Raw genomic sequence first — 16,694 nt, 5'->3', positions numbered from 1 at the left:
AAAAACACACAAAATATTAAATAGTATTAGACAAAATCAAAATCAACTGAATATTGGTATGTTGAAATTATATTTCATATAATATATGGGGATATATCCAATTATTACAATTTGTCTTCCTACTTCTTTACACTTAAAACAAAACAAAACAAAACAGCTATTAGATCTGGGTGTGTGGCACATGTCTTTAATCCCAGCTCTGGGGAAGCAAAGGTAGGTAGATCTCTGAGTTCAGTACTAGCCTAGTCTACATAGTGAGCTCTGGGCCAGCAAGAGCTTTATGATGAGACCCTATCTCAAAGCAAAATAACAACAAAAATGTAGTTATTGGGAAATTTTATTCTACACTCTCATGTTCTGTTTCCTATTCATCAGGGATACTCTTTTTTTTAAAGGTTTATTTATTATGTATACAGTGTTCTGTCTGCATGTATGCCTGCAGGCCAGAAGAGGGTGCCAGATCTTACTACAAATAGTTGTGATGTGGCTGTTGGGAATTGAACTCAGGACCTCTGGAAGAGCAGACAGTGCTCTTAACCGCTGAGCTATCTCCCAAGCCCAGGGTTACTCTTAAGTATAGATGAAGTTCGCTTGGGTAAAGAGCATTCAGTAAAGGTCATAAATTTTCTCCAAAGGGTTGGAGAGATGACTCAGTGGTTAAAAGCACTTACTATTCTTGCAGAGGACCCAAATGTGGTCCCAAGATCCCATATGGCAGTTCAGAAAGATTTATAACTCCACTTCCAGGGGATCTGATGCCTTTGTCTGACCTCTGAAGGTCCCTGTGGCACACATAAATACACTCAGCCTCCCTGCCACACACATTAAACCAACTCATCAACCAACAAATAAATAAAATGTCTTCAAGAACTCTCTTCAACTAGTTTTGAAAATTCCAAATAGAAAGGACTCCTTTTTTTTTCAGCTAAAGAAATGTTCACTATCAATCTGCCTGTAATCAGCACTCAAAATGCAGATTTTGCTCCCCCTAGGAAACAGACACTTTTGCCTTCATATGCATTTAGACTTTCGGACTCCTGAATGACCATTGTGTATAGTATAGAGAAGCACCTTTACACATATTTTAGTTTAAAGAAATGTCTGGTATTTATGTAAGCCATCTTAACTAGAGTTCTGCTATTCATTCAAATCTAGATGATATCTCCCAAGAAGTAAAACGGGGGTAGGGGGTGGGGGAGGGAACGAAGCTCAAAGGTCATATTTTGTATCAGTAGAGAGATGGGCCTGTACTTTGTTTCTAATGTTTTTATTTCTGTCTTATTTCATTGGTATTTTAAAATGATCATTGCCTTTTAGAATGAATAGGAACCGGATCAATAATGCATTCTTTTTGGATGATCATACTCTGGAATTTTTAAAAATTCCTTCCACTCTTGCACCCCCCACGGATCCATCTGTGCCCGTCTGGATTATTGTATTTGGTGTGATATTTTGCATTGTCATAGTGGCCATCGCACTACTGGTTCTATCAGGAATCCGGCAACGACGGAGGTAAGATGTTTAGAGGGATGAGGTAAGGAATATTTGTGTATTTTCTCATGATTGGTTTAATGTAATGTTTAAAACTTACAAAAGTCATGACTTACAAAACAATGATCATAATCTTATCTTTTAATGTTTTTAGACTTCAGTGTCTCTTATTTAATGAGGTTCCTTCCATTATTATCTTCCTTTATTCCATCCTGTTCTCTTTATTATTATGTGTTCATGTATGACTCCCCCCCCTCACCGCCGTGTGTGTGTGTGTGTGTGTGTGTGTGTGTGTGTGTGTGTCTGTGTAGGTCAGAGAGGGCAACTTTATTCTGTCAGTCTTCTCCTTACCCCTAGATGTGAGCCTCAGCGATCAAACTCAGGTCATCAGGTTTACATTACAAGCACTTTTATCCAATGAGCCAGCACTCTGGTTTTCCTCTATCGTATACTGTACTATATACTGTCTTGTATCCAGACTTGAGTTTAATAGCTGTGCTCTAGTTTCCTTTCTGTTGCTATGATAAAACACTGACCAAAAGCAATATGGGGGGGAGGGTTTATTTCTCCTTTCAGATTATAGTCCATCATTGGAGAGAAGTCAGGGCAGAAACTCACAGGCAGGAACCGTGGAGGAATGTAGCTTGCTGGCTCACATTCAGCCTCTTTCATAGACTCATGCTTAGCTAGCTTCAGTCCCCCCAACCCCCACCCCAAGATGGCTTCTCTGTGTAGCATTGACTGTCTGGGAACTTGCTCTGTAGACCAGGCTGGCCTTGAACTCACAGAGATCGACCTGCCTCTGCCTTCTGAGTGCTCAGAGTGAAGCAGCTTTTAGCTAGCTTTCTTACACAGCCCAAAACCACCTGCCTGAGGAATGTTGCTGGCCAGAGTGGGCTGAGCCTTCGCACATGAATTAATAACCAAGACAGTCATCACAGACATGAAAGCCCACAGACAAACTTGATAAAGGCAATTCCTCAAGTGAGGCCTCTCCTCTCAGATGACTCTGCGCAGTTTGAAGTTTGTGTGGTAATTTTGTAAGCTGGATACACAGAGAAAAGCACAGTTTGAGGTAGGTGGAATTAATCTTCTGGTAGCAGTCTGAGTGTAAGTGACCACAGCTGCACAGATGTTTCAATGACTCCCTACCTTTGTTCACCAGGGCCTGTATCTCAAACTCCTGCTCTCAATCCTCCAGCTGTGGCAGCCTGCTCTCCTACTAATGGGTAGTAGTCCCTCGTGTGTTTGTAATGAGCCCCATTGCTTGTGGCTTTTGAACCAACGCCCTGAATCAGAATCACCTGGAACGCGCAGTTTCTGTGGCAGACTCAGCTTCACTAAATTAGAGTATTTGAAGGAGATGCAGTTTGATATTGCCCAGGTTGTTCTAATTTATTTGAATTTCACATATTCAATGTACCAGCTTACACATAGTGTCCCACGTCTTGAGTTGATTTTCTTGCATTCGGTAAGACAAGGTACAATGTCTAAGTTATTGAGATTGCTTCAAAAGAGAATTTCAGATCCGTGGCAGCTACTGATGTAGCAGCAAGGAGAGGAGATGGGATTTCTCAGCATGATGAAAGGAGAGTGTATTTCCGGTTATAAGTATCTCTAATTTAAAGAGGAAGATGAAACTTCCTCAACCTAAAAATACTTTTGTGTTTGTAAATTATGTGCATGTGTGTGCGTGTTGGGGGAGTACGCACTCATGGGAGCAGAAGCCCGAAGAGTCCAGAGATGTTAGATCCCCTGAAGCCGGAGTGATAAGTGGTTGTGAACCACCTGATGCGGTGCTGGGAACCCCACTCCAGTCCTCTGTTCAAGCAGTGCACGGTCTTAAAAGCTGAGGCATCCTTCCAGCCCCCAACCTCAATTCTTCACTAAACCTGTCTGAACACTTCCTTTCTAATACAGAGACAAAAATTCTGTGAAGCGGTCCTCATGGGGACATACATACATTCTAAAATCATGGGGCGTGGTTTGTGAAAGGATAGACAACAGGGGCATGTGGGGTGTGTTTGATCAAATATGTGTTGGATTAAATGTCTCTCCCCACATTTACTACTTTTCCTTTGTTTCCCTAGTTGCTAACAGAGGCATTTTCAGTTTCAAATATTTCCATTTTCCCCACAAATGATAAAAGAAACACTATGGTAAAAATGTGTATATGTCTATGCTTTAAACTGTGTCCAAAGATTAGGATCAAGTGGTACTTGCTTGACTTTTCTGGGTGATCGTGGCATGAAATACCATCTCCTTTGATATGGGGCATGCATTTGTTTTGGGTTTTAGAATATCAAGACACATTCTCTTGTGATATTTGAAAGTTGATAATTTAGCACTTTAAAGGTTTGTGTTCATTCTGAGATGGTATACTTCTGTGCTTTCAAACCATTTGAAACCTTTGCCAATTGACGTCATTTGCTTGATTCCCAATTGCCTTCCTTGTAGGATATAATGGAGGCGTTAAAAGAATGGACCCAGGAGATGGACTGCTTAGGTTTAAAGTATTGATTTCTTAGATTCCACTCTCACATTGAACCCATTAGCTGTATGCAAGTACAAACAAGGAGGCAGGGAAACTGAGTTTGGGAGGAGAATATGACCTTGTGGCCCTAGAATCATTCTGGTTAAGTTTACTTTTGCTGTAGATACCTTTTCACATCTGATAAGCTAAGTGTACTGGAAATACTGGACTTGATAGGATAAAGACTTTAGTACAGGCGAGTGCTCAGGGTGGGTCCTGGCATACGTGTGCTCTGCAAGTGTTAGTCATTGCTATTATTTTATTATCTTGCCATTTGCTGCTCTTTCAGCTAGTTTGTGATGGGATCAGCTATTTCCTTCCAAACAGATTCTGCAGTAATACAATAATTGGCTGCGTAGCATCATAATCTGTTTCCTGGGAGAAGTGAGGCTGCTGCTACAACTCTGCTTTCACAAATTCATTTCACATCCAAACTCAGAAACCAGATGGACCAGTCTTTTCTGTAAATCTGGAAAGGATCAACGATTATCAAATACACTCAGGACAATTATGGTGACCTCCTGGAGGGAAATTGTTTGTGTGTCTTAAGTTTGATACAGCCTGTGGTGATTTTTCTCTTTGGCAAAATATTGCTTCAAAGATGAGGAAAGGGTACAGTTTGAAGTGGGGGAAGCCTGCCCATTTTCTTGAGGCAGGCTATCATGCAGCCTGGGCTGGTGTGGAATTAATTATATATCGGAGGATGACCTTGAACTGACCGTCATGTCTTTGCCTCCCATAAACTGAGATTAGAGGTATATGTGGCCATGTCTGATCTGAAAACCGTTCTAATCATAGAAAAGGTAGGGATTGTTTTTGCAGCCTTGAGAAAGAAAGCTAATGAAATGTCGGGCTTGGGCCAGCAGAGAAGGCTCAGCAGGTTAAGGTAAATGTCCTGAGTTTGATCCCTGGGAACCACATAACAGAAGCAAGCAGACTACTGAAGTTGTCTTCTGATCTCCACACTCATGCCATGGCACATGCACAGTTGCTGTGTTCCAAAATCATAGACCGAGAAGACCTGAAGGGACTGTGTGGTCGTTTCAGCTACTATTCTGCTTCTGTGGAGAGGCTCGGTAAATTTGTCTGAGATAAATGCGTGCCTCGACTTCTGATGGAGGAACTGTCTCAAGCAAGGCATTAGTCATTCTGTTAGTTTTGTTAATGAAAGCATTATGCTGACTTCAGAACTTCTGGACTGGATGGACTAGAGTTCAAACTAGGTAAACTCAAATACTGTGTCACTTACATATATAAACTTGATCAAGTCACCTAATTTCCATGTGTCTCAGTTTTCCCACCTCCAATAAGGACATAATGTCTAACAACTGGTCTCCCCATTTCTTTGATGTCTTTTTGTTGAGAGTGGTAACCCAATGAGTTTCACTGGGGTTGCTTACAGAAGTATAGGTGATGGGTTATTTATAGGAGCACCAGAAACTTACCAGTGGTTACACCACTGAGGAAATTATCTCTCCCTCCCCTAGCAACCCTTAACTGTGTGTAAATCTTCAGAGAGGGAGTGGAGCCTTCTGAGGCCCTTTAGATTGGTACATTTTAATTACAGTAAGGGCAAACAATTAGCATGGAAATTTTCCATTTGATTCATAAGAATGTGAAGTTTTTTGTTTATTTTTTTATTTTTGAGACAGGGTTTCACTATATAGCTCTGACTGTCCTGGAACTCACTCTGTAGACCAGGCTGAACTTGGACTCACAGACATCTGCAGAGATCTGCCTGCCTCTGCTGGTATTAAAGACGTGAACCACTAAAGCCCAGCTTGAATGTGAACTTTTAATATGAGAAACTAGTGAGAAGATTACAGCTTTGTACAAGAATGAGGAATTTTAGAAATCCAAATGCACTCTGATTTATGACTGCGCTTACAGGAAAAGAAGAGTAACTGGAAACAAAGAAAGCAAATATAGTGAGGACTCTGCTCATGTCTGAACATTAGCTAGGGTTCTATGTCTTAAGTCCTTGACCTTGCTCCATTTCTAAGAACAGGACAATGATTGCCTTGTAGGTAGGGCCATCTGTATTATCTGTGTTCATGTCTTCTGTGATCTGTACGAAAGCTCCTATCATAGAATGGATGACCAATAAAGAAATAAAAGAATATACTTGCAGTAGGAAATTAGTGTGTTTTGGGTAGAGCCTGGTGCATCTAAAATAGAGTTCTGGGCCAGCTCCTTTCATGAATCATTTCCTTTCCAAGAGAAAAGTTGGTACATATATTTGAAACCCAGTTTTCATCATCTGAAAAACAACAGTAAGAAGAAAATCTGTACTAGATTGTAGTGAGAATGAAATAAAAGCAGGCATAGAAGATATCTCGTGTGACTCATGCCATGAAGGAGACTCTTATCACCATTATTCCTGCTGTTGACTAATACTAAAGAACTTGCCTACTGTGCCATATGATTAGAAAGTAGCCAGAGAAGCTTTATTCCAAGGTCTGTTGACTCCACCATATTGCAGTGCCCACTAAGTCATCCAGGAGCAATGACATCTCCATCAGATATTATTTAGATGGATCACTAGGACTGTTCCAATTGCCAGTAATTAGTTCTGTCCTGTTTAAAAAAATGTATTTCATCTATCTTTAGTTGTTTTCCTGGCCATTCTTGGGACTTGGCTCTTGGGTCCTATTTTGTTTGAATGCCCTTTCTGCATTTACTCATTACTTCTCTATCTCAGAACAGAACGTATTCTGGTCCATGACACACCGTGCCCTCGAGAGCCTTCTCAGATTTCTTGTGTCATCTTTCTTCTCTCTTCTCTCTGAATTTACAGGGGGTAACCACTGTCAAAGCTCCTAGGAGGTAGTTCCATCGTAGCTCTTTTCCCCCTCATACCTTTCAAGGATCACCTGATGTTGCAGGGACAGTGGAAGTCAGTAACATTCAATTTTGTTTTTCAGGAATAAGAACTCATGTTTTTAGCAGAACATCAAATCAGAATAATCCAGAAAGACAGTTAAGTTTTATTATCCTTAATAAGAGCAACTCACAGCCACTGGATCAGGTTATTATGGCACACGCTATGAAATATGCAGAGTGCTATAAAGTTGTTAGATAACCTTTGAGCTACTTATCATGTCTGCCAACTAGCAAGTTCCTGACAGCGCAGTTTCTAAAGCCCAGCAGCACCAAGGGACCCAAGGTCACACTAAACCAGATGTGCCTGATTTGTGTCCAACACAGCTCAATTTGATAGGTTTCTGTTAGGATTTCCCTCTGGCTCTTTCTGGGTGGGAAGTGATCCTTCTTTGAGAGAAGAGAAACTCACCTTCCCCTGTTTGCATCTTTCTTTGACTTATTTCCCATTCACGGTGATGCCTGATGGCTTATTCTTCCTTTGTGGTTGTAACAGGGGAGGCCAGGTTCCTTGCATTGATCTGTACATGCTCAGCCCTCTGTCACTATTCTTCCAACCCTACAAAACTGTATTTTACAGAAGACACTGTCTAGTAAACAGTGGCCATTTTTCTCAGGTTACCCTGCATTGTAGTGACATTTCATTTGTGTTTTAATAAATAAAGCTTGCCTGAAGATCAGAGAGTAAAGCAGTTCCACTGGTCAGCCTTACAGACCAGGCAGTGGTGACACACACCTTTAATCTCAGGAGCAACACTAGTTGCCATAGAAACCAGACAGTGCATGCCTTTAATCCCAGTGGTGCACACCTTTAATCCCAGAACTAGAGAGTATTATAATATGGGAGGAGACAGCTCTCAGTCTCCATCTCCTGCTGAGATTCCTGGAGGCAGGATGGCCATTTTTGAACTGAGGTCAAGGTAAGAGCCAGTGGCTGGCTGCTTTGCTTTTTGGGTCTTCAAGTTGAACCCTAATTTTTCTGTCTGAGTTTTTATTAATCATGCTTCCTTGCATTGCATATTTTAGTATATCTATATATAGGTATATCACAGATAGTGTGTATATGTATGTAAGTATATCCGTGTGTGTGTGTGTGTGTGTGTGTGTGTGTGTGTGTGTGTGTGTGTATCCCATATTATGAAAGTACACCAAGATTTTTTATTTTGAGACAAAGTTTTACTATGTGGCTCAGGTTGGCCTCAAACTCATTATACAGTCCATGCTGGCCTTGAATTCATAGATAACGTTTGTCTCTGCCTTCTGAATACTGATTGACGTGAGTCACCATGCTGGCAAGATTTTTGTCATATGGACTCATATAACTCAGGGTAAGCTTTGACTGTTTAAAATCTAGTGTTATAGAAAGTTGTTATTCACTCCAAGCCAAAGGAACGATTTTAGGGGGATTTGGACTAATAAAATGTTATTCATTTAGTGCGTGTGTGTGTGTGTGTCCAGGCCACAGTACATGTGCGAAGCTCAGAGGACAGCTTTCAGGAGTCAAACTTCTCCTTCTCCTGTAGGTTCCAGGGATCACACCCGGGCCAGCAGATGTGTGCAAGTGCTTTTACCCACGGAGCCATCTTGCTCACCCAAGCCACACAGTTTTTGAGGATCATTTATAAATACACATTTCCTGATAGGATTTCATCACTTCTCTCTTTTATAACGCATTAAAAGTGAAGAGGGGGATGGGTGAATCTGAAGTTTTCCCCGTTGTTGAATCCTTGCTTTAAGCTAAAGGGTTGTCTTCCAACGCAGCTTGTAGTTGCCAGCAGCTGTTGAATACTGTGAAAGGAAGTGAGGTGATTCGCCATTACCGATGCCAGTTGCTTTTGATTTTTTGGAAGACATAGAAAATGAGGGCATCCCTGTCTACAGAAGGAAGGGTTAAAATGCTTTAGGTCTTTCAGTGAGTAAATTAACCTGATGGGAGGATCCCCTCACGATATGAAAATGTCATGGACACCAGTCTGTGCTGACTGTTGGGATTTGGAATGGGCAGTGATGTGTCTTCACCTTAAGGATGGGGACAACACAATAACCTGTCTTTGAAGTTTGAACTCCAAACTTCCAACTCAGCAACAAGCCAAAAGTTTTATGAGTTAATGTTTACAACCCAATGAGTCTTGTTCAGCAGTTGCCAAGAGGATTACTTGTGCAATTTGACAATGGCATGTACTGTCAGATTCAGATGACACTTTGATCTACAGGATTGGAATGCTATTTTATTTTCATTATGAATGTCCGCTATTTGCAATCATTTAATAAGTCATCAGTAAAAACTGGAAAAATTGATATTAACTCCTAATTCCTAAGGTAGGAATATGACTATTTTCTTCATCCACTAAAAGAAAATATAAGTGATTCATGAAATTTCATAAGTATAGATGTCTTCCCTCCTTTCTTCTCATTCCTTCCCTTTTTTACTTCCCTCCTTCCATCCCTTCTACTTATAATAGGTTCCGTTCAACGTCTACATTGGATTAATGTTTTTCTACAATGTTACTTTGTGCATGTGTTCATCCACTTGTTTGTTCAACCATCCATTCATCCATCTAGCCATCCAATAATTTGTTATCTATCCACCCAGACATTGTTCTACAGTGGATGGATACAGGGAATGATCTAGCTATCCCCTGAGCTGAAAGCCTACCTTTGAGTGAGTCCAGGACAGTTGTATCTTGAAATGTGCATCTTTCTGCTTATGAGTTTCAGATGCAAAACTTTAGGGAGGGACAAGAATACAAAAGACTCAGTACTTTGATTCTTCTCAGTATTCATCTGAAGGCAGTTGTCAGTTTGTCTAACTATGGGTAGTGTTCAACAGACTTAACCCCATCGAGGAGCCTAAGCAGCATCAAAGTAGTATAACAGTGGTGACTTCCCATTACCCTTTCTTTATTAGCTAGAATTCTTTTGTGAAGAAGAGCTTTCTCTTCTCCCCGCTTTTGTGTACCTAATATTCCTGAAATCACATTAACGCTGACTCTCCTGTAGGGCTTTTCAGGAAATTCCATCTTGATCATTATCAAATGATCTTCACCACCTCCTCATCTGTCAGAGACTCACCTGAGTTTCTCCCACCATTGTGGAGAGTCCCTCATGATAATCGCAATAATTTTCGTATCTTGGTAGTCTTTTTTTTACCTTATCAACTGCTGTGATCCTTGAAAGTGCACACCCTCAATTATTTCTGAATTCTCAGTTTCCTATGTCCTTTTTTGTTCTCCATGTTTGTAAGCAGGACCATATTCAGCCAAAGTTTTCTCACCCTAGACCCAACTCACGTCTTTTATGTGCTTTTAGGAACAACAAAAGATCACCTGGACTGGAAGACGCAGAAGACAAGTGTGAAAACATCATCACAATTGAAAATGGCGTCCCCTGCGATCCCTTGGACACAAAGGGAGGGCACGTTAATGACGGCTTCTTGGCAGAGGATGAGCGCCTCACTCCTCTCTGAGAGCAGCAGTCGCTTGGCAGATTTATTTGGTTTTACCCCTCTTTTATGTGAGAAATTTTCAATATGCCTGAATGTGGTAGACAACGAATTATACCCACAAAGACCACCAAGATCATACGGTGTTGAGTTCTCAGAATATTCTGGGACGCTTTTCCTGATAACTGAGTGCATAAGTGTGGTCATGTGTGTTTGTAGCTTGTGATTTGAGCATTTCTAGAAATAAAGGCAGGGCTATAATTGCATTTCACAGTTTGAAGACCTAAGGGGAAAAAATCATTTTCCCGCAGTGGAGAACAGCTGTAACAATGGCATAGAGATAATTGATAATGGATCTTTCAAAAATATTGTTTATATTACTCTGTATATGATGAAGTGAGAAAAAGTAAACATGTGATAGATAAAAATGGAATTTTATTCTGTTTTCACATCAACAGCTGCTTGTATATTTTCTGCATATCAGTTTTTGGTGGGGCAAGCAGGTCTATTTGTTGTTGACTATTTGCAATTTGTACAAGTCCTGTCTATGCTAATTTAATAAAGCACTAGCATCTCATTTTGATTATGTGACTGACTCTGCTTTGAGACTTGTTTTCACACCATGGAACACAGCGAGTCTAACTCTATTAGTTATATTTAATTTGATCTACTGCCCTGGAAATATATGTTGATTTTATTTGTATACATCCTTTTTATTTGTTTGTTTTTTGTGTTTGTTTGTTTTTGTTTTGAGACAGGGTTTCTCTGTATAACAATCCTGACTGTCCTGGAGCTCACTCCGTAGACCACTCTGGCCTCAAACTCACAGAGATTCATTTGCCTCTGCCTCCCGAGTGCTGGGATCAAAGGTGTGTGTCACCACGCTTGGCTCTGTGTACATTCTTGCTTGCAGACACTTTTATTCTTCACATTTTTATCTTTTTTCAGCATAGTATTTTTTTGATTTGAGAATTACTGTTTTTTTGTTGGCAGGGCCGAGGTTATCATAGATGTCTTCAAAGTCTCTCATTCTCAATTGTGAGTCTTGTGAACATTTTTTACTTTTCAACATAAGTTTTTACATTTAAACTACCCTTTAAACTTATACATAAAACATAAAATTGTATATTGTTAATTTTTAACATTTATTTTAACCTGCATAATGTATGTGTGTGTGTGTGTGCACATGTCCACATGTGCCTTGGCATATATATAGTATGTGGAGGTCAAGGGACAGTTTTGGAAGAATCATTCTCTCCTTCTACTTTATAGGCTCCAGGGATTGAAATCAGGTTGTCTGGGTTTACATCAAGCTGCCTTACCCACGAAATCATCTACAAGCCCAAATTGTATATATTTATGTATGTAAAATATATGCATGGCAATATATATCTACAACATATTCATGATAAGATGTTACATACAGCATTATTTTGGAGGGCAGAATCTCACTATTTAACTCTGGATTGCTTATAACTCACTGTGTAGACCATGATGGCCTCAACCTCACAGAGGTCCATCTACCTCTGCCTTCAGAGTGCCAGGATTAAGGGCATGTATCAGAACACCCAGCCTTAGCATGATTTTACATATCTATCTCCTCAAACATCATTTCTTTATGGTAAAACCATTCAAAATCTTTTCTTCTAAGTTTTTAGAATACACAACGCAGTGTCATTATCTGAATTCACCCTATTGTGCAATGGTCAATCAGAACTTTGTGTTCCTATCCAGCTATTACTCAGCCCCACTGATCACCTCTTCCCTCCCTCCCTCTCTGTACTCTGGTAATAATTGTTCTGTGCTCAACTTCTTCTTTGTATGCAGTACTAGGGACTGAATCCAGGGTCTTGTACATACTAGGCAAGCACCATACCACTGAGCTACTTCCAAAGCCCTCTGCTCTCAACTGCTATGAGAAGAATGAGAGTTGATCTTTTGGTTAGCCAGATATGACTTACCAAAGAACAATTATAGTTTGATTTTATTTAATGTTCAAAGCTTTATTTATATTTTCTGTGTCTGGGTGTTTTGCCTACATGACTGTGTGCCACTTGCCTTCAGTACCCGAGGAGGCCAGAAGAGGATGTCAAGTCCCCAGAACTAGAGTTATAGAAAATTGGGACTGGAAATGAAACCAGATCCTCTGAAAGAGCAGCCAGTGCTCTTCACCGCTGAGCCATCTCTCCATCCCTCTGAAGAACAATTTTATATCTTACACCCTCTTGAGGTGTACACTTTGGGAGAACTCTAATGTGGCTTTAGATATAGAAATCTTTAACAATAAATCATCACCTGAATTTACTTAGTGTGTGTTAGTAAGCAGAATCCAAGACATGTGTTCCCAACAAGTACGTTAATTGGGGGAAGTGAAATTTGAAATATTAAAATGATTTGTGGCCCCCAAAAGATTATACAATATAATATATACAGAATACACATACACACAAACATATAGTGTTAAAATTTTATGGAACAGCTATTAGGAAAAGTCTTAGTTATGGAGAAAGTTTAAGTAACATTACTACTAGTTATGACTTTTATGTTGAAGGTATGACATGAACTCATTTAGTCACTAGCTCATTTTCTTTACTGTTTATTCTGACAGGATGGATTTCCTCCCACTGGGAAAGGTCTACTCCACTAAACTCTTTGTTTGAGGACTTTTTTTTTATGCTAACAGAAATGTGTCGTAACCTTGACAATCACTTTAACAGCAAAATGGAGCTTATGCCTCCTGCCTTTGACAAACACTCTGGGTAAGAGAGGGGTCAATCATCAACCACACTCCTCACTTTTAATGTAATGATCATGTAATGTGCCATGAGGGAAATCACTGTGAGGTGATATGTACTGGAAACCAAATGTTGCAAAGCACGTGGAAATGGAGCTGGTTTTCCACCTCTAGGTCTTCAGCAGAAACTCCTCACTGAAGCTGGGAAAAGAGAACACTGAAAACCAACACCATCCAGAAGTAATTAGTAGAGATGGTGATATCTGGACCCACTTTATAGAAGAAATATAAATGCTGATAACTTGGCCTTTGAAATTAAACCTTTAGCATTCAGGCTTACCATAAGAAGTAATTAAGATAAAACATCCTAGAAGGAAAGAGTGGAGCTGGGGTGTACCTCAGACATATGGTGCTTGCCTACTGTGTAGGAGGTGTGAAGTTCCGGATGCCAGCAGCAGAATACATACACCCCCACACAACACACACACACACGGGTCAAGGGACAGAGAGTTTATGCATTTAGAATAATTGTCATGTTTCAGATATGAATACTGGAAACTGGGAATATTTACTGTCATTCCTAGGAAAAAGAATGTTAGGTCTCGAACCTGGGACAAATGACTAACTGAGGTGTTTAGGAGCCAGGTTCTCCTAGTCTTCCTCAATCTCCACCTGTTACAGGGCCCTCCCGGCTGTCATATTTCAGTCCCTACCCTGAACTCTTCAGCCCAAGTATTGGGCCAGGCTTCACTATCCCCAGCTTCTCTGATTTCTATATAACTCAGTCACTATGGCTATGCTAGTCTCTTGGTACAGGATACCCCTCTTGGTCCATGGCTCCTCTCCTCCCTTTCCTCCTCCTCTCTTCAGGTCTGGTTCAGGGTCATATTAACTCTGGACTCTCCCATATCTGCAATAAACTTTCTCCTCCCCCATACCTAGGAGTAGTCTGTCCTTTTTTATTTCTTTCCCCCACTTCATCTAGTGCTGAAACCCGGGACGTGGATTCTGTGGGGACATCTGGAGTTGGCAAGTTGCTGGAGCAGTCTGTAGTTGATTTGAACAACTTTGAAAGCAAAATGGATCGAAAGAAACTCAGCCTCCAAATTACTCGACTCTATTTGGAAAGTCATGAGGTTCCTTAACAATATGTTGTATTGTATTTTATATTCTGTTCCCGCCCTTAAATGAGCCCATACAAAGCTTTGGTTTTCTTCTTTTCCACATTCCCTCCTCATTTCTTCATTCTTTCCCCATTCTTGAGAATAGACTTGATGTGTTTCACCCTGTTCATGAACTCATGCCAGATCCAAGAACTGTGAACAGAGCGAACTATGAAGCCCTCTAGCAGACACTGGCCTTGGTCAATGAAAAAGTAGATGTATCAGTGAGCTGCAGCCGTGGCTGCCTGTGGCCTCAGCTAATCAGTAGGGTGAGGAGAGAGGATGGCTTGAGCCCAGGAGTTCAACAACAGCCAAGGCAACACAGCAAGACCTGTTAGCAAAACCAGTCCGGCCCGTTTGTATTGTCTTCATTGCCTTCCACTTTCTCTGCAGCCCTTCTTGCTGGCTTCCATTCTGTACCCTGACGAAGCTGCACCCTCAAAGGTCACTGAAGTGTTCTTTGCCAAGGTCATGGCCTTCTTAGTCTTCAGCTCTCCTGCATCTCCGTGAAGTACTTTACAGCACTGGCACCCTGTGGATATAGCTCAGGATTCTCCCCCCAGCCCCACTTCTCTCATGCTGGTCAACTGCTCCACCACTGAGGTATGGCCTCAGTTCTCTTTTTACTTTATATCTGAGACAGGGTCTCACTGACTCATTCAGATGGGCCTTGAACTCATTCTGTAGTCCAGGCAATCCTTGTATGGGATTCATCTGTGCCAGCCTCCAGAAGGACATGGATGACAGGCCCACATCATTGTGCCCAGCTACATTGACATTTGTTTAATTTTTTTTTTTTTACCATTTCTTCTTTCCATTTCTACCACTCGCATCATCCCAGCCTCTGATATACACCATTCCATTTTTACATCTAGGGAATAAATTGTCTTCCCAGTCACTAGTCCAATTTGAAGCTTCTATTCAGTAGCTGGACAAATCGTTTTGCTATTAAGTAGTCAAGCATTGCACCAGGTCAAATGGTAATGACACTTTGACTCTTTTGCACGGACTTGCTTGCCAGGTACCTGGGGATGAGTCACCTATCTTGTTTCTTCATCAATTGTACCTCCTATGAGCAAGGTTTCAAAGGTCCCGGGAAGGTCAAGGCTATACAAGAGGAGCAGTTTTTCCATTCATGATAAGCCTTTGGGGATTCCCCTGGGGACAATTCCAGGAGGTCCAACTTGCTATTTTAACAACAGCTCTACTGGCTCAAAAGTGGCAAAAGGTGGCCAGATGATAATAACTTTGCCATCATTTTGAGTGACTGGGGCTTTCATTTAATTCCTATCACCCATTTTGGTTGCTTACTGGGTTATCATCTATGTAGCTACAGTGGGAGACTAGCAAAACTTTATGTAAGTACCACAATTGCAGGAGGGAGTAATTGAACATGAACGTTCTCATAAACCAGTCCATTAAACACTGCATGGGAAACTTTTTTGAGGAATAGAACACAGTTTTGTTTCGGCAGGATAGGAGGAGGATTGAAGGTCTTATGAATGGCCAGAAATCACTATATTGGCAGTTTTTCTGAGTTTTGTGGGGTTTTTTTTGCAAGTATTGAGAAGCGAAATAGATTCCAATCTGTTTCTACCATCTTTCTGACGGACCTCTCTATCTTTCCAATCGGTGACTTATTTTACCCCTAAGATTTACTCACTGTGAGTATCAAATGGTCTAGAACACTTAACATCCTTAGCCATCAGGGAAATGCAAATCAAAACAACTCTGTTATGCCATCTTACATCTGTCATAATGGCTAAGATCAAAAGCACAAGTGACAGCCTATGTTGGAAAGGATGTGGAGCAAGGGGAACACTCTTCCACCGCTAGTGGGAATGCAAACTTGACAGTCACTTTAGAAGTCAGTGTGGCGGTTTGTCAGGAAACTGGGAATCCATCTACCTGAGACCCAGCAATACCACTCTTGGGCATATACCCAAAGGATGCTCAATCATACCACAAGGACCCTTGCTCAACTATGTTCATAGCAGCATTATTCATAATGGCCAGAACCTGGAAACAATCTAAATGTCCTTCTCCCAAGGAATGGATAAAGAAAATGTGGTACATTTACACGATGGAATATTACTGAGCTGTTAAAAGCAAGGGCACCAAGACATTTGAAGGCAAATGGATGGAACTAGAAAAAAATCATCCTGAGTGAGGTAACCCAGACTGAGAAAGACAAACATGGTATGTACCTACTCATAGGTGGATATTAACTATAAAATAAAGGATAACTATGCTACAATCCACAGAACCGGAGAGACTAGGTAACAAAGAGGATTCATGGGGGAACACCTAGATCTTCCTAGGAAGGAGAAATCGAAGGGATTTCGTGAACAGATGAGGATAGGAATTTGAATCTACAAGGATGACCCCAGTTAAGATTCCTGGAAAGAGCAGACACGTAGCCTGAACTGGCCCTCTTCTGTGATAAGATTG

At 40.9% G+C, this 16,694-nt stretch overlaps 1 protein-coding gene across 1 annotated transcript in view; it reads left to right on the top strand.

The window, feature by feature from the left end:
- The window catches only part of Cltrn (collectrin, amino acid transport regulator), a 28,447-nt gene extending 17,524 nt beyond the window's left edge, over positions 1–10,923 (top strand). The window contains exons 5-6 of the mRNA XM_048440630.3: positions 1,318–1,512; positions 10,214–10,923. Of these exons, the coding sequence (XP_048296587.1) occupies positions 1,318–1,512; positions 10,214–10,370 (352 nt within the window). The 3' untranslated portion in view covers positions 10,371–10,923. The remainder of the gene's footprint in view (positions 1–1,317; positions 1,513–10,213) is intronic.
- The last annotated feature ends 5,771 nt before the right edge of the window (positions 10,924–16,694 follow it).

The sequence above is a fragment of the Myodes glareolus genome, chromosome X (assembly GCF_982192425.1).
Source record: "Myodes glareolus chromosome X, mMyoGla1.1, whole genome shotgun sequence".
Classification (NCBI taxonomy): Eukaryota; Metazoa; Chordata; class Mammalia; order Rodentia; family Cricetidae; genus Myodes; species Myodes glareolus.
The sequence above is the reverse complement of the archived record's forward strand: the minus strand, read 5'-3'. Positions and strand labels throughout refer to the sequence as shown.